Source organism: Malurus melanocephalus, unplaced genomic scaffold (genome assembly GCF_030028575.1).
Source record: "Malurus melanocephalus ecotype Western Australia unplaced genomic scaffold, MMel_1.1 scaffold_735, whole genome shotgun sequence".
NCBI lineage: Eukaryota > Metazoa > Chordata > Aves > Passeriformes > Maluridae > Malurus > Malurus melanocephalus.
This window is the reverse complement of record NW_026623967.1, coordinates 236,380-255,197: the sequence shown is the minus strand read 5'-3', so window position 1 is coordinate 255,197 and position 18,818 is coordinate 236,380. Positions and strand designations below refer to the sequence as shown.

The following is an 18,818-nucleotide window of genomic DNA, read 5'->3' as shown; positions in this document are numbered from 1 at the left end:
AATTTAGAGCGTTAGTAAGAGCTTCTGTACGTTAAGTTACCGTTATTCCTGTTACAAAAAGCGTTACGTCTAACTGCCGCCGCCATTACGAGCCAAGGGTATAAAAAGCCTCGGCTTCCGTTAATAAAGTGGATGAGATAGCACGTACAACCAAGTCTACGAGGTCGTTTAYGTGTCTCTCCCCGTCTCCTTGCAAATGGCCGCGCCAACACTAACTTGCTACCAAAACTAGTATGGCAATGTAGGCACAATAGTCAGAGAGGGAGGTGCCAAGTAAACTAGTAAGAGAAAGAGAAAATGTCAAGAAGTAACCTAGAAATAGTTAAGAGGAAGGCCAAGGAATCACAACAGAGAGAAACAGCAACTAGCAGATGCTCCTGACAAGACTGATGTGTTTCATGCCTTCTGCCTTACTGCTTCCAGAAAAGACATCTGTATACAGGTAGCAAGGAGACATCTATGGAAAAGTAGGTGAGTACAGATCTTGCTAGCTTGGATATTTTTACATCTTTGCAGATTAGCAAAATTCATGCTATGGCAGTTATAATGCTGGGTATAGAGACCTAGGAGCCACACCAAATGTCTTTGAGAACTCATAGAACACAGCTTTATCTATAGAAATAACTTCCTCAGAGCACTTCAGTCACGGCTTCATCGAAAGCTGACCAGTCTACAATTTAGATTCAAGAAGAGCTATTCTTCCTCTACTCCTTCCCTTTTCAGATTTTCATAAAAAGCAACAAACAATGTATAGCTAAGATGATAATGGTCTTGACAAGTGTTTTAAATTATTAAGTGTGAAACCCTGACGGACTGTGCTTTGCTATCTATATACAATACTCCACTAAATATATTTATTTTGCAATTACATGGACTAAGAGTTCTATAACAAATTATCATCTCAGCTACGTCCTTCTGGGTGAAGACTACAGGCACTGAAATCTATTAAACAAGGTCTGAATGCATTATATATTTAATGAATTGGGATTACTCTGAATAGTAATGCCAGGTGTCAGTATATTATGAATAAGTTTATACCTGCATACAGTCACTGCTCTTTGTGTCCATGTAAATAATAAAAGAAAATTCTCAGAAAGTTTTCTTCTTAACCTCAGGCTTCCTCTCCTAGGAAGATATTTTACATAAYGAAAGTCTCAATTGTAGATCTGAAATCTTCTTGTCTTGCAACTGCCTGGTCTACTGGAAGACATTTAATTTGAGGGAATACAAAGAGGCAGCAGTAAAGAGAATCCAAAGATCTCTGACCTATGACTTGTTTACAGGAAAAGTACTTCAATAATTTCAGGAATTTTAAACAAGTTTAGTGTGCTGTGGGCAAACATCCAAGATACCATTAACTTGATGCAGACTGAAATGTAGGTGCCCTGGAAAATGTACTTCTTTCACTTCACCAAGTATTTAGCTAACAAGCTTCTCCAAACAAGGATTTTGTTTCATAGTCATGATTGCAAGCTTAGCACACACAGAGCTTCTTTCTGAAATTTCCTGTTAATGAGGGTCAAAAGTCAAAGCTGGCGGATGAGTAGTTAAGTTTGATGGTGCAAACAAAATACAATTCCAGACCAGCTAGGATCTTATGAAAAAGATAAGGGAAAACAATACTCCTATGTTTTAACCCTGAAAAGAAGAACCAAGCTATTTTTATAAACTAAAAATATGGCAGTGAATCCAGGTAAAAATTGTGACTTGTTGATATTATTAACACCATTTTCTTTCTCCTCCAATATCAACTGAAGAAAATGGGTGTCTTCTGAACATAGGGCAAGCTTARCAGCAAATGATGTGTGCATACTAGCATTTGGAGTTAAATAAGTACTTCATGAGTAATGTTTATTTCTTTCATTACACAATATTATTTATTTAGTCATCAATAGTGTGGCACCAGCTCCTTTTCACCTCTTGAATGAGGAGAATCAAGGACAAATAAGTCTCTGAACACTCAGGCAAGGCTATTAACCTCTGGGACTGAGGTTGAAACAGAAAAGCTGACATCATGAATAAACAGGACTAAAATCCAAGCCTGCACTGGGGTTTTTTTCTTCCAAATGGTTATTTATCAGTGTTTAACAGAATGCCTATAAGACACCCATTTTCACAGTGGCATGATGTTTAAAGGAGCACAGTGTGCAGCTAGATAAGACATTCAGTTCTAGTGGAGCACAGAGGAAATAAGATGAGGTAAAATTCTTACTATAAGATGCTTCTTTCATATCAGGTTAGTCTTAGAGGTATGAAAAGATCTTGAAACTGTGTATATATTAGCAGGGTACCCCTTGTTAATAAAAAGTTGTGTACTCTGAGATCATGGGTACTTAAACTCTGCAGGAAAGTTACCTGGCTGCTGCTCTCACTGCTGGAGCAGGCTAAATATCCTTCAGCTGCAGAAGAAGCAATTTTAAAAGGCTTTAAAACTAATTACAGGTAAAACCAGACACTCATTCCTTAGAAGAGCTTGGACTCTTTTTTTCTTTTCCTATCTTTTTGCAAGCATGCAGTTCTAGAAAGGAAAAATGCATTTCTAGTCTCCAGACTCAGTCTCTGGAATTTATGTTACATGATGGCAGCTGGGTATTTCTATTCAGATAGGTAGGTACAAACCATTTAATAATGTTGATGTTCATGTGGGCACACTCTGATTTCAAGAATTTGAGATAAAAGAGCAGATTAACAACAYTTTTGAGATCAAAAAGGTTATTTCCTTGTCTCTTGCAGTTACTGTTTCTGCAGTCTGTTTGTGAAGTACTGAAGAAAACACTCATTAAAGTGGATCCGTATTTTGTAACATGTCCTCCAATCTGCAAGTATGAGCTACATAGTATTTTCGTGACAAAACTGGTCACAGAAGACACACTGCATGAAAATATCTAATAGTTCATTAATGGGGCTGCTATCAAGAACTACTAATTGCCACACACAAACATTTTGACTCAGCATCTTAAACTTATTATTTTCTCACCTTAAACAGGGAAGAGAACACGTGAAAAGTATAAACTGCACAGGAACCATCAGAGTCACACATGAGTTGGTTGATATGACTACGCCAGGCTTCCTCTGCATCATCACATGCTGCTGGCTGAAATGCAGCAAGGATGGCAGAAAAAAATGGTGAGGGAGGAGGGGAGGCATTTTGATCAGCATCTCCAAAACTGAAGGAGAAAAGAAAAAAAAGGTTGAGGAAAGGAGAATACCAAGAAGGTGGAAGGTAAAATACGCTACAACAGAGAGAKAAAATCATAGGACCAATTACAGCATCCTCCTAAAAATATTAATGGACTTTCAAATTAGTTTTGAAGACTGACAAGATGTTTGCTACAATGAGAAAAATCTCCAAATAAAAATCTCTATCTTCAGGCCATTATCATCTACCTCCCTCCATCCCAGAACATTTGAATTCYTTTCTTGTACCATCATTTGGAGAAAGGTTGAAACCTCCCAGGACAGTAAAAGTCTCTCTCTCTCCCCAGGCTAACTACAGTTTAACTCAGCATTCAAAATATTGAAGAGCTCCAGATGGCATGCAAAAAAATCTTAATATCTTTTTGTAACATATACTGGGGTCCAGCCACACTCACCAGCAGCCTTAAGAGCATATAGTTGAGATTTTTAACAATATTGAGATTTTCTTTCATGAGAGATCAGAAGGATGGATATTCATCTGATCTGTAGAACKTAGAATTTTATTACTTAGGTACCTAAGTAATAGCTCTATTACTGCAAATATTTTAAAATCCTTTTTATTTTAATGAAGCATATTATATACATAATACCTAACTGCACAGATGTATGCAAACATTGCATCTTGTTTTTCCTAGAAGGAAAAGCTTGGTTTTGTTTTGCCTTTTATTTTTTTTTCAGTTGTGTGATAATTATGCAGGTAATTAGGGCATTGTCTTCTCACTGCTACAAACTCATGAGAATTTTCTTTTTGGCCAACTCCTGTGGCCAAAACAGCCATTCCATTAACTATCACCTTTGTCGTACATTATAAAAGAACTTGTGTGAATAATAGCATATCAAAGTACCTGGCAAGAGCAAATTGTTCCAGCCTGTCAGCTTTCTCTTCAGTTTCTGTCATATACAGACTAAAGCTATCACTGCATTCAAATGCTCCAGGGAGTTCATTTGTAGACCCTGAAAGGTCATCCTCATGGACTGCTATTTCTTGTTCTTCAGGAACAGCTTCAGCCTAGGGGAGTGAATAATGATGTCTTAGAAAACAGCCAGTTAGTAAGTTTATTCCTCTAATAAATAGAAAGCATTTAATGAAAAAACCCACCTGACAACATGTTAAACTGCACAGATATAAAGCCACAGGTTACAAATGACACTAATCAACCTATGCTTCTTCAAAAATTCTGCAGTTGCTTAATTTGCTCTCTTGGCTAAATATTATTTTTAAGGTATTTTTTCAACCTGTCTAGCAAACAATTTCAGATTCCAATGCATGTGGCAACATAGCAGGGAAGTAATTTTTCAGGAAAAACAATCTTGTGACTGTSAGGCTGTCAGGCTGTCCTTGTGACTTAACACTTTATAGTGTCCAAGAGTATATTAAAGCCTCTCAGAATATATTGAAAACAATCACTGTCTGGAAGACTATATGCATATTTAGAACTGGGTATTAATTTTAGCATGTCATTTATATTCAAGAGGAATCCAAAGCATTCTATAGGCCATTAGAAGGATTATGCTCCATTTCCTTCCTTTTTCATCTATTAGCACCTAAAGCTCTTGATTTCTTTTCGGAACATTCTAATTTCTCATGCATTTTTAGTCTGAACAAGTTTTGTCTCAGCTTTAATCCCTTGGCTTTTGTCTGCCTGATCCATAGCATCCTGCAAAGCAGTTCCTATAGGGATGACTGCAGTGGGTTGCTCAAACCTTTGTGCACATATGCCCACGTGAATGTACATACATGAATTGGGCTTTAACAGGGAGTGGTTTAATAGGGAGGGAAATCTGTGGCAAGTGGAATTAAACGAGAAAAGTGTTCCTCTGCAGTTTATCAAAGCTGCTTGGATCCTGTAGATTAATTATGGGGATTTGTAAACAACACTTGTAACAAAAGGGGTAGGATCAGAAATTAAGTAGAACAACTTTTTGGTTTGCTTTGTTTTCTAAGCAAAAGAGATAGAAATATTCCTGAGTTCAGGGAATTCCTGAAAAGAGAAATGCAAGCTTGACTGAATTATCAGAATAGGAACCAAAGCACCTGGTAAAAAGTGTAGATGTTTCATGCTTATTCAAGAAGTAATTAGTATCAACCACTTTCAAATAATAAATGTTAGTTTGAAAGAACCACTGCAGTTTCTTCACTGCAACGACAGCGTTGTAGGAGGGAAACACATTTTGATGGGATAGGGTAGGGGAGGAAGGAAGAGGACACAAACACCTCCCACCCACTGGAGTCTAATACGATGCCCCAAAAGCAAAACAGAAAACTGAACTCTGAATATTCAAGCAGGATTGCAGTGCACTTCCAAAAATCTCTGAGTTTAGATAACCTGAAAAATACATAACATAGCATCATCTGAGTTTTTGTAAATCATACAGAATTACGCCACTATCTTTAATAGAAAATAAGTTTAACTAATTTAATGCTGTTAACAATAATASCTGCATTTTGGCACTGAAACTTCTAGAAAGAGGACTACATAACCAGTCTTTTTCTCTCAATTGCTGCATCTATTTTAAAGGTTGAGATGACATTTTTGGTTTTGTTTATGATGCAACTAAACATTTTGTAAACTACTAAAGGAGTAACAAAACTTCCATTGCATTGATGACACCTCATGAGCTCTAAAAAGAAGACTTCAGAGGAAAAGAGAAACAGGAAAGAGCTCAGATTTTGTTTTATCAAATTAAGTAAAAATTACTTAGATGTGAGTTTCAAGTTTTCTGACTAAAAACTGGGTAACTTCTTTACATTGACTCCAATTTGTTTTGATTAAAAATACAGAAGTTTGTGCTCTAGAAGAAAATATGTTTGAGACAAAACCCTCACTAATAAGGCATTCTGTGCTTATCAATTCAAACATCTTTGTAATAGTGGCAACCTGGACTATATTTTACACCAATATCAAACCTTTACCAGGACTAGCTGAATTTGCCTGTCAGCTCCACAAGAAACTGCTCTGATTTTACATTCTTCACTAACTTACTTTTTCCAGTTTTTGATTTCTGATGATTATTGGCACGTGGGACRCTGAAGAGATTTTGACAGTAAAGATTCCAAGCCCCTAGATGTACATGGAACTCCTGAACTGTGATTTGCAGTTCTTATGTACACACCAAGAGCTACTGCAGCTGGATACATGAGATCAGCTGCAGTCACCACCTGCAAAAGTGTCTGGTCTGACTGCTGCTTCCTGAAATGAAATTCTGCCAACTTCTGCTGTTTATGGTTGTTATSTGGTTACTTGTCTACCAATAGTTGTTTTGACTGATGATAATGAGTCTACCTTCTCCACAACCACTGTTTGGAGATGTTCCATCCTTTCCCATGCTTACACACACTTCCCTTGTCCTGTCCTTTGTTCTTATTGCAGAGGTTTCTGGCACAAACAATTTGTTCAATATTCAGCACAATTGCAACCTCCTTTTCTGTGACCTCTTCACTAGAAGTTTCCATTACTTGGGAAACATGCAGTGCTAGCAGTAATGTATCAAATTTTTTTTTGTGTGTGGCTGCATTTGGAGGGGACCAAGGGCAAGAACTGGAATGAAAGCCAATGATKACACAAGATATATTCCTCCCTTGTCCCAGTCTCCTACACCGCTCTTTCTGCAGAAGTCACACAATTTAGACATGACAGAGAAGCTTTACTGACATAAACTTCAACAATATCATCAAGCCACTAAAAAACACATACCCCCCACAACCAGATTCTGTTTCTGGAGAGATATGGAAAGGACCTCTCACAATAAAGTATTGTTAAACAGAAAATTAAAGAAATAATCTCCATATTGATAGTAATTTACCAACCTTGCACTGTCTTCATCTTCTGATACATTTCTCTAAAATACATGGTGCTGAATATGATTTTTGTATCCTTGCAAATCCTGCCTCCACATCCCCCAGGATGGCTTAATACTGTGGTCATGCATTTCTAATTTCTCTGTGTCTGCCAAAGGGCAAGTACTGAATCCAGGGCACACAACTGTACAATAGGTCCTCACATACAAAAATATTTCAGAGAATACATGCTTACACCCACCACATGAGCTGGCATATCCTTCTTTTAAATCAGCATGAAGGACAAAAGAGTATTGCCTTGGAGCTGTAACTGGTAGACAGTTGATGAATTTGTCTTCCAATGTGTTTTGTAGTATTTTGGTGCATATGTAGTGCAACATACTTAAGAAACAATAAGTAAAATCTTAATGAAGAAAGTATAAGTAGAAGGAAAATAGTACGAAATTCAGTAGCACATGAATGTACTGAACTATGCCATTACACAGAGGAAGCCAGAATGTGCTTGATTTCACAGAGCAAACCCTTTATGAAAGTCTAAGCAAAAAAAAACTTGTACCAGTGTTACATAAAATACAGTCTAGTTGGAAAAGAAAGAAAAATATGTATTCACCTTGGCTTCTTCAGACACCTGGAGATTATTCATATCAGGCAAGGACACGTCAAAGCTGGATGTTCCCATATTAAAATGTTGAGGGTCTGCTGAGGTTGTGTCACAGGATGTAGAAAGTAAGTCGATATGATTTGCATCCTCAGATGGGGAAAGATTTATAATCTATTTAAAAGGCAACAAAAGCACAGAAGAATTAAGTATACAGCTACCCTACCACATGCTGTTTCATGAACGTGCAAAGCATTCAGTGCCTTAMAGGGTAGTGACAGTGACTCTCTCAGTTTGTATATAGACACAGCACTTTCAATATTTCTGTCATAAAATTTTTATTAAAAGCATCCCAGAAGTGAACAATGAAATCTGGTATTGTTTGCCAACCTKAAGTCTTGTTCTAGTTCTTTAAGCAGTAAATACATCACAAAGATTTACTATTGGGCAATTGTCAAAATTTATCCCATGGTAAAAAAAGGCAAATAATAAGATCTGATGTCTCCTGCATTTCAAAATTTCCATTAAAATTTCTGTATACCTCTGCAAATAAGGAAAAACACACCCACCAGTTTCAGCTGAGTAGATTGCACCTGGGCAGAGAAAACTAAAAGCCCAGCTCATTTAAAACAAGTCCCTGATCTTTTCCTAAATTTCAAGTTCGCAACTTACTAGGTCTGAGTTCTCCATGATTTGGCTGGTGGTCAGATCCTCCTCCTCTGATGATTCATCTGAGTCCTCATGGTTCATTTTGTTGAGGCTGGGTGTGCTCCCTGAGAGCTGGCTCTCCTCCATCAGCTGCATGTCACACTTGTCCAGGCTGTCCAGGGACCGTCTGCGCACTCCCCAGTTGAAGTTGTCCATGCTCTCACCCTGAAATCAGACAAAGGGTCAGCTTTCTTCATATAAAACTAATCATGTTCTAACACCTGATCAAAGTTAGCTCCAGAAATATTTTTATGTAAAAATATAGTAAAAACTTGAAATAAGCATTATCTTGTTTGTTCACCTGGAGATAAGAGCAGAAGCATGGAAATGGCAGTTAAATGAACATTCAGTCTTTTCAGTATTAGATGTTTTTCATGCATTTGCTTTTTAAAGTTCACATATACACATTCCTCAGTACCAGTAGAGCAGTGACACGCAAAAGAAAAGTTTGAAAGCAATTTTAAAGGATTTTTCCATGATGTTTAAGAGTATTAGGAGCACAGTTCATRCCAATGGTTCAATTGCAAAAGTTATGTTAAAGATTTTAGATTCTTTGCTTTCTATACGTAACCATAATGGTGAAGATTAGAACTCTTGCTTTACACAAAAAATCTAACACCTGTAGCAGCACATCTTTTCAACTTCTATTCTAGGCCCATATTGTTTATTTTAGAATCCACTTGAATTATTGGAAACTATATTTTGAGAATAACCTTATAAGCATTGTCTGATATCTCACATTTTAAGAAGGACACAGTCAAACGGACCAAACATTTCACACTGACTGTCAGTTCCAATACCGCACGCTATTACATAAAGCTAAGTGCATTAAGCAAATCATGTAACCATTTAGGCTAATAAAAAAAAAGATAACTTGATTTCTTTCATATATAAAAATGACAATTAGTTTTTCATACTTTTCTATTTATTTGTTTTATATATTTTCCAGTGGACTGTATGCGTTTTCTGTAACTGCAATAATTGCTCGCTCCCTTCCTAAGTCTATCCAGGTTCCTTTCTGGCACAAGCAGGACCACGTCCACAACTGCTCCTGCCTTGGACCTGTAGAGCCAAGAGGGGCCTTACACAGCAAGAAAAGTCTCCCCAGAAGTTTCCAGCTGCAGTTTTGGGTACATTATCTAGGTGAAAGCCCTCAATCCTGTGTCAAGGTGGGAAGGAAATTCATAGAGAAAAATGTTTCCTTTTAAGGCTCTGGGCTGCCTGCTTTAAACAAGATTCTGCAACACTCTTAAATAAGCAAGTGAATTGGTGAAAATTCAGACTGACAGTGAAATTTTAAATATTCATTTAAAAAATACAATTCTGCCTAAAAACAATAGTATTATCAAATAACTGATTATRCTTATTTACTGGGTTTATGCAAATCAAAATTATGTGCAATCATAGAGGAAAAAGGTCTGAGTTCAGTAAGGCCCCTTAAGCAGAGTTGTGATTTTAAACACATTTAGGACTACTCCTACATTTACTGAATGGGGACCAAACAGTATAAAGTGCAATGAATTAAACTGCCATCTTACCTACTTAACATTCAACAAACTTGTACAAATTGATCTTATTTTGCACCATTACCATTTAATGCAATGGACTGTGCAATTTGAATAGAAAGAGGGAAGTTCAATTTCGTGACAGTAAGCTCAACATTCATGAACAAATATGTTGAAAATAGAAAAAAAAATTGTTTAGGAAAGAGACAGCCCTTGCAATTCACAAGAACATTTTAAAACGAAGGAATGTACTCCAATCAAGACAACATGAACAGCAAATTGTTATGAAGCCTGACACATTATTGGAAGAACCCTGTGTTTTCATCCTGGGACTGGTATGGTATGGTAGTTTTGAGTGGAAAGAGAAAAAAAACAGAACACCTCTAAGACTTAAGAAGTCAGGCCTCTTTAAATCATAAAAATTACTGTTCAGTTTCAAGCTATTTGTTTTAACAAATTCTTTGGTTGTCCATCCTCCCCCACAAAGGCTAGAGGACACATGCAACAATGAGACATCCTCCACAAACACATCAGTTACTGAATTAACAAATGACAAAATGACATAAATAAGCAAGCAAGCAAGCAAAGATCACTATCATCACACCCTTATCCTCATGACGCCTAGCTATCAGTAAACATAGCAGCCCATGTCTGTTGGAATATTTCCTGTTACAGTTTTATTCTGCAATGCCTTAAGAAGGAAGACAGCAAAAAGAATAAAAATTAAAAGGGACACTTGCAGGGCATGCAGTTAGAAGGGGAAGTGAAGTAAAAGTGAGAGAAAATGGCAAAAGAGATAGAACAGTAAAATTCAACCACCCATAGCACTTGGATTAGCATAATTTTGCAACAGGGGCACCCAGAATCACACTGAATTTAAACAAGAAGTCAGCACATGTCTTTGAAGATGGAGTTGTTGTTTTTGTAGTCTGTTAAGCAATCTTTCTTTCACAGTTAACAAGAAAGAGCAAAGATGTATTTGAGATGCTGTTCATTTTTATCTACAGCAGGAGCAAAGCCATCTCCTATCTGAAAAGCCACCAGTGATAAATATCAATTCAGAGGAAAACAGTGACGTGTTGTGTGTCTGACCAGCAGTGAGCAGGCACCACACAGAACTTCCCACAGTCACCACCCTCTGGGAAAGGAGCAGATGTGCCCTTGCAGCTGCTTTAACTTTACAGTAACCCAGGGGAAAGGAGAGACATAAGGGCAGCAAAAAGGGAAGTAATCCTATGCGAGGGAGAGCAGTAAAAGTTCTTCCACAGAGGCAGTAAGAATCAGGCAAAACCTCTTTCACACATATTTTCATCCTCATTGTGTTGACAAAGCATGCACAGTTAATGGAATCACTCAAATATTTAGGATATAGGCAGAAGTATTGTGGAACTACATAGTAAGGCCTATTTCTGTATGGATGTATCTCTTACAGCACAGGCATTTTGAGACAAAGATTTTTGGGGGTCGTGTTTGCATAATAACTGATGTACAAATTATCAGAAACCAGTATGTAAAATTCTGTGGTTGCTGATTTTTGTATTATTTATACAACTCATTAAAATTCTCTATCATTTCAGTTCTCTCTATATATTGAAAAAGTCAAAACAACTGATATGTCTTTTTAGTTTTCCTCACAGGATAAATGAATCCAGCAAAATTGGTAGGAATATACAGCTGTATTGAATTAAGCTGTAGGAATTAATTTATTTATTCAATTAAATTCAGTTTGATAGCAATTATGTAAACTCTCTTAAGAGGTCTCAGACATCAGCTTTAAATGCTGACAGTAGACAATAAGCCACAACAGAAAAGCTGGAAATTTTATATATAATTTACCCCCACAAAGAAATGGCCCAAACTTTATAGATAATGAAGTTTCTACACATTAATCATGCACATACATATCAAAAGGAGAAAGGGCTCAGTTTGAGAAATACTGATACTAGAACTAAGACATTTTAGAATTTGTGAAAACTGTTGAACATGTAAAAAAAACAAACTTAAAGTGAAGCAGAATTTCTGAAAAAGACCTCAAAAATAATTCTAATACAAGACCAAAAATGAAGCCCACACACAAATGCAAGTACGCACACACATACACACTCACCTACGCAAACACTGAAGGGGGGGAAGGCAACAGCAAAACTATGATGTTATTCTACAGTATAAATTTGCAAGAAGGCATAACATATGCTGGCACATCTGAGTTCAAGTAGAATTCTTACCTGAAGTTCCTGGGTAGCAGATACAACAGACAGAAAAACAAATAGAAAGAATCTATGTAAAATGACTGCRTTAAAGACATCATAGACATACATTTGCCTACAATTTAAACATATATTATCACAGAAACTTCAGCTCTTCAGACTACCTTTTAAGTTTKAAAATAACTGTTGCTTCCAAGCAAGTACACCTTGTGAACTGGGGATGATACAAGCATCACTGGCCTGTTAAAATCATATGGGCTTTTTTGAAAGACTGATGTTGCTCTTGCTAGCTTAAGTTTTCTAACTTAAATTTCTAACACTGTTTTTTCATGTTTATGAATATACCACATTCAGATATGATGTAAATGATTGCAGTTTCAACTCAGTCACTACAGAAGCAGCCTTTTATACCAGGTCTGAATTTATTTTTAAAACACTAGTAAGTCATGTCTGAACAAAACCTTGGGATGTGATCCACGGCAATTTAAAAACTACTAAGACTACATTTTAAATTTTACTTCATATAAAACTAGACAAGCTTAGTATCTGTTTCATGACCAACTTAGGATGATTAGGATATCAATTAATTTAGGCCTCAGGCTTGAAGTCGACCACATGTATTAAAAAAAATCTTTGCAGAGTCACAGTCCATGAAGGTAAGTTCATTTTGACAGGAATTGTTCTGCACAATTATATATACTATTTATATGGTTTTAACTGGTAAAGAGAAAGAAGAAATTCCTGAATTTCAGTGGAAAAAAAAAGTATCAAGTGATATTCAATCAAAATTGCAGTCCTACATACTTGAAATATTTTGAAAGCATTTAAGACAGAAATTACTGTAGCCAGTATATTTTTGCCAAACAACCTGACATTGTTGTTTTATCATTCATCTTTGTTTGGAACATTAAAGCTCCTTCAATATTTGTCTAATGTATTTTCAACAAATACTGCCAACTACCCTTTTGGTGTGGGTTTTTTTTTTTTTTTTTTCCCACTTAGCAAGAACAGGGGCAGCTGTGAGCCAAAATTACGCTTTTTGGTACAGAAATTCCTGACTTGGAAAAATAAGGACTTTGGGACATTTTTTTCCCATTCCTTCATCCTTTCTCTTCATTGGGAAAAAAAAAAATCAGACATACACAAGTTCACACCTGAACTTAAAATTATTTTATTACTGTAATACAAATAGGTAGAAAAAATTATTTCTTTTTGGATACGTTCTTCTCAGGGCTAAGAGTTATGACTGAGAAAATTCATGTAAAATCAAGTCCAGATTATGACAAGATAATTTATTAAACTCTTAGGTTTAAGCTGAGTCTCAAGTCCTTCAAAAGAGCTAACTATTTCTGAACTTTAGAGCAGCAACAAAATTGTTRACTTGTTTGGCAATTGATAATAATTTCTGTCTTTCCCAACCAAGTAGAAAGAAATACTCCAAGTTTGATATTAGCAAGGTTAAAGGGTGTAGCCCCCAAAAATTCATCAGTTCTTCAACTTCTTCCCTTCAGCAGTCTCAGCTCAAGGTGAGCTGACAGGCTTCACCTGTCAAGACGTGATCTGGGTGCTCAGGATTTTGTTTAGCTCCTGCATGAAATGATGAAATCACAGACACCTCAGCAGAAAGGAACGAACTTCTCTAAATGATTTCATTGGAAGTTGCAGGAAAAACAGCAGCCTGAAGGCCTGAATTAATGTTATGGAGGGTTCTTAATGAACCAACAGATTTGCAACAATTTCATTTTATACATTTTTAATCAGCAAATATATTTTTTGTTAACAATTCAGGCCTCTACAAATTTTGTCTAAAGTTCACTTAAAAGTAAATTCACTGAAAAGGTACTAGAACAGAGGCTTTCTTTTCCAGTAATAGTTTTGTAGTGTTTCCTAAAGTAGATTCAGAAAGGAAGGGTGTGGTAGTTTTTTTACTGTTACACTACTGAAATAAACACTAAGTGAACGTCATAAATAATCTGAACTTAAAACTACATTTATAGTTAAACAATTAAAGTTTTATGTTACGAGAAGTGTTTAGCAGGAGTATAAGTGTTTTAGTAAAAAAGCTGTTTCAGAGAAAATGTACTATACCTCCCCATCTTCCAGCTCAACATCTAGGAAATCAAAGTCCCTAAAGACTCTGAATTGTTGTTCGCTGTTTGAATCATCCATGTTCTCCTGCTCCCTTGTTCCGTCTTCGGAAGAGACCAAACTCGTCTGGTGCTCTATCAGATCCAAATCACCACAGGAAGAAAAAATYACCTACAATTCAAAGGATTTCTTTTGTTACAAACTGTTCCCTCTGCTTGTTTCTTCCTAACAGCTGTAATCAGAAGGTTATTCAGAAGACTGTATTTCCAGTACACACCTAATTCCTTCACTGAGTATTTTTAGAACACTCTTTATTATTTATGTTGGACAGGTGCCTTCAGATTAAACTCGTACAAAGAAACAAGCCCATACTGTGGGAACACATCCAAGAATATTGCAGCTACCTCCTAATGGYTGCAGATTGATATTGCCTGGATGTTTGTATACATATATGGGAGCAAAAATCTGAGAACTTTGCAGAGAAAATACTGTCAAGGGGATGATATAGTAAGTTCATTTATAAAAACCCCTCCAGTTAAAAAGTTCTTAAAAAATACRTCAAGATTAGAAAATACAACAAGCTGTAATTTTTTTCTTTCCTAGTGAGTATACTTACACCTGCAATTTAGTTGCAAAAATTAAACAGTTCCTGTCTTGCAGAAATKAAAGACCTGCTCTCCTTAATACAATTGACATACACCATGTTCAAAAAYATTCAGAAATTTTCCTTTCTCTAGAAAATATTTAATAACTATTTCAAGAGCTTCCTACCCTGGGTGATCATTCACCACTTTCCTGGCACCAGGTAGTATTAATTTTTAAAGACTAACATCAGAACTACTCTCTAATGGAAAAATCAGACACACACATCCTTTCTCCCCCCATTTGATTTCCGTAATTTAATTTTTTACTTTATAAAGGTTCTTGATTGGTAATACAGAAGTCATGACTCCCAGTCATGACCCAGTAAGACAGCATAAGTAAAACCTGGAGCACCTCACAGGAAAACCACACTCCGAATGCTAATGTTCTTTAAGTGATGGGCTGTTTACAGGCCATTCACCCCTTGGCCCATATGCTCAGAAACACAGCCTGGGCCAGTACAAAGGATAACGACAGTAGTGACTTCAAAATGCAAATCCAGTCAGCAATTCTGGGAAACACCGTTCTTTGCTTTTAATGCTTAGGACAGAGGAAACAACAAAAAAATTGTCAATACCAGGCTACTTACTGAAGGGTTTTTACTCAGCCCGACTTCCTGACCACAAAGGGAAAGGACATGCACCAGCTTTTCCTTTGTCCTTTTCTAGAAAACAAGATGTTTCTCAAGTGAGCTTTTTTTTTGACCACCCATTCTCCCTGTGGCTAGAAACACACATTAGCAATTTTTAATTAGGAGGAACCATCCAAAGAATTAGTCATTAAATGCTCAAAGGATTGCTTTCAGAGTAATTATGCATCAAGGAAACATAAAAATAGCTGTTAATGATTTTGCTGTTTATTATATTTAAATGAGTCTATAAAGTCCATTGAGCATAATAAGGAAACATTGGATCATATGCACCACTTAAAAAAGACAGTTCAGAAGCTTAAAATTAAGCACATGCATAATTTTTCTTTTGCGGAATTGGGCTTGAGCAACTGCTATATAACCTGCTACATAAAAAAAAGAGCAACAAATATGTTTATTCATATTTTATGGTTTATTCATATTTTATAGTTTTATTTTAACTGGCAGATAACCAAAATCATTAAAGTAATCAAATATCACTTCTAGGAAAATTGTTCTTTTTATTCAATTTCACAAGAAAACAACTTCAAAAGTTGCACATGCTATCTACCTGTTCCACTTGCTAATATCTGAACTCATGCTATTTTTACTTAAATCTGACCTAGACTTACAAGGTCTTAAAGAGATGCATTTCCTGTAAGTTCAAAGAAAACTAGCACTGAGACAGAAGATGGACATAACTCAGTCCATTTTTGAGTCCCAGAAAGACACAGCACGGAGTCAGATGTTGTGCTGCCACTGCCCCAGCCAGCCAGGTGCACTGCACAGGGTACGGAGGACATTTAAGGACCTGAGCAGGTGTTAATTCAGCTGCTCGGAGTGCTAATGAATAATGGGCTACCTACCTGAGAGTACTGGGGTCTCTTCCAGCTCACAGGAACAAGGACATTGGAGTTAGATCCTGATGAGGTTGAAGAAGTACTTCGGGTGACAGCCATTGCCCTGGGTTTACCATCTCGCCCGGAAGAACTCTGCAGCTCATCATACCGTCTCCCAATAATTGGAGTCTTAAATAAAGAGTAATTATTCAGTAGCACCATGCTTCAGGATGAACTTATAAGAGCCATATTGCTTCAGTTGGAGGAAAAAGTTATTTTGAAGATCATATACAGGGATAAAAGAAGTGCAGCAAATTTCACATCATTTGGTATTTTTCTTATTCTCCACTGTCAATGCCTGAGCAGCCAGAGCTTATGTACACAGACAGATAATACTCAAAGCAACTGTCACACAAGTTCCTGACATAAGAACCAACAAAAAACCCCAGAAAGCTTATGAAATCAATTTCAAATCTGCATTTTCCCAAGAGTGCTGAATACTTTGGCCCTTCTCCAACATGTATTGAAATGCTTTCTTGGATTGACAATAGGATGCTCCGCATTTTCTAGAACCATACCAACAGGAAATCAAATAGTGCCAGATGCCTTTTTATGCTTGTATTTCCTTTTAACCTCAACAGCTCACTGTTATCGATACAAAAAAAATCTATGATACAGCAAGCAATTCTGCAGCTTCATAACAACGAAGTGAAATGCCCCTTAAAGTCAACAGGACCATTCTGTTCTGTAAAGTTACAAGGTGCTGCAGGATAAGACTGCTGTAAGAGAGACCAGTCAGAAGTTGGACAACACTCCCTCAAAGGACATTCTCTGTGTTCAACAGCGATGAATCCAAGCACAAAATGTCTGAAGGGGAATTTTACACAGTATCCTTATATATTACAGTTGGCATAACTGCAATATAGCTTTTCTACCAGATAGTTTTAAATACTATTAATAAATGCTTAAAAAAATTGTAGCAAAAATCTGAAAAGACCCCTCCAACATGGGTCATTAAATATGTCAGTGTGAATCAAAAAGAATTTAAGAACTTTCAGTTTGATAACTTTTCTTTTTTTCCTAAATTCTCAGCTTTCTTAAGGAGTTGCAACAAATATGTTTAGCTTATCAAAGAACAGAATTATAAAAGAATTAAGGTGCTAAGTAGCAGAACTACAAGAAGTACCTCTGAAATATCAAAATGAAACTCTAAAGTCTTCCCTGGTAGCTCCTTGGAGGCACTGTTCCACACTCGATGTATTTCCATTTTCGGAAGATCACTGTGTTGATAGGAAGGTAGAACTAAACTGGCGGAACGAGAAACCACCAATTTCAGGATATTCAAGGCTTCTTTCCAGTGAATGCTCTAGAAATGATACACTAACTCAGCAAACAGAAAACAAGATTCACACACATTCAACATTATTTACATTTTTGCAGTGATATTATTTACCACACAATTAAGATGTAGGATTATCCCTCTTCTTTCTCTCTCTTGGCCAGTGATAAGGTACTTGTCTTGCAGAATAATTTCAACAGCAGAGACCAAGACTTGGCTAAGGTGTCCTTGTTAGGGAACCAGCTCACAGACTGGGAGATCTGTGGATAAACCCAGCTTGGCAAAGGATTTAAAATCTCCTACCTGAATGTCTCAATCACTACAAATAAATATAAGGGACATAGCAGAATCCCTGTTAAATGAAAAAGGTGACTTGACACAGGTTCTTTACCCCTGTGAATTCCTAATACTCCCGTGAATTTTTCACTTGTCAAGAATTAGGTACAGAGGTCTCTGAAGGGAAGTGCTTATGCCACGTCTCCCTCGTGCTAACAATTAAAGAATTGTCACTCAGGCTATGTGTGGTACTAAGATTGCTCTGAGGTACTACAGGGCTGCAGCCTAGCCCTTCCCACATAGGCTCTGAGGCATCAGGATGTTTAAAAACTTTTTCCTACACTAGACAGTTGCAGCCCTACCTGCTAATCTAGTCTTAAATTCTTATAAAGATAATCAATTTATCATAGTAAATACTGCTAATTTCCTATATTAATATAACACCAGATTAGATTCCTATGTTAATATTTACCTGTACATATTTTTCAATGGTTTTTAGCACTTCCATGTTAAACTGTTTCACAGGAATAGCTGACAGGTCCATATAACTAAGAAGACTGTAGATCATCTGTAAAAGGGATTGTTGCATACTGGGAAGGCCCTTTTCTAGTAGCTGTTAAAAAAAAAAAAAAAGTGAATATAACTTAAATTTGAGAAATTTCTTCTTAAAGAAAAAGCTACTAGTTTCACAAATACCAATTGTACTGTTAATCGCTCTTCACTCACTAATTTTGCAATGTCATTTTACAATAGTTTCACAATTTATGATGATACAGGTGTGAAAAAACAGTTTAAGTTGGGAGCCTGTTACACTTTATGTATGCCTGTCCTAACTTATCCAGAAAACACATTCAGCAGTTGAGTAAACTGGTCAGTAGAATTTACACTCAAACTGGGTAAGCACATCCAACAAAAACAGGGAAGTATCTTTTTATGTCWACATTTGCTGGGATTCAATGAGAAAAAAGAAAACATGCTGAGGAAACAAAAA

The 18,818-nt window shown here is 36.5% G+C and overlaps 1 protein-coding gene across 1 annotated transcript in view; it reads right to left on the bottom strand.

Moving 5' to 3' along the window:
- Positions 1–2,846: 2,846 nt before the first annotated feature.
- Positions 2,847–18,818, bottom strand: part of LOC130584612 (protein furry homolog) — a 141,041-nt gene continuing 125,069 nt past the window's right edge. Inside the window, exons 47-55 of the mRNA XM_057384698.1 lie at positions 18,300–18,440; positions 17,399–17,578; positions 16,240–16,401; positions 15,335–15,409; positions 14,104–14,274; positions 8,268–8,468; positions 7,608–7,769; positions 4,044–4,207; positions 2,847–3,167 (exon numbers count right to left, since the gene is read on the bottom strand). Of these exons, the coding sequence (XP_057240681.1) occupies positions 2,966–3,167; positions 4,044–4,207; positions 7,608–7,769; positions 8,268–8,468; positions 14,104–14,274; positions 15,335–15,409; positions 16,240–16,401; positions 17,399–17,578; positions 18,300–18,440 (1,458 nt within the window). The 3' untranslated portion in view covers positions 2,847–2,965. The remainder of the gene's footprint in view (positions 3,168–4,043; positions 4,208–7,607; positions 7,770–8,267; positions 8,469–14,103; positions 14,275–15,334; positions 15,410–16,239; positions 16,402–17,398; positions 17,579–18,299; positions 18,441–18,818) is intronic.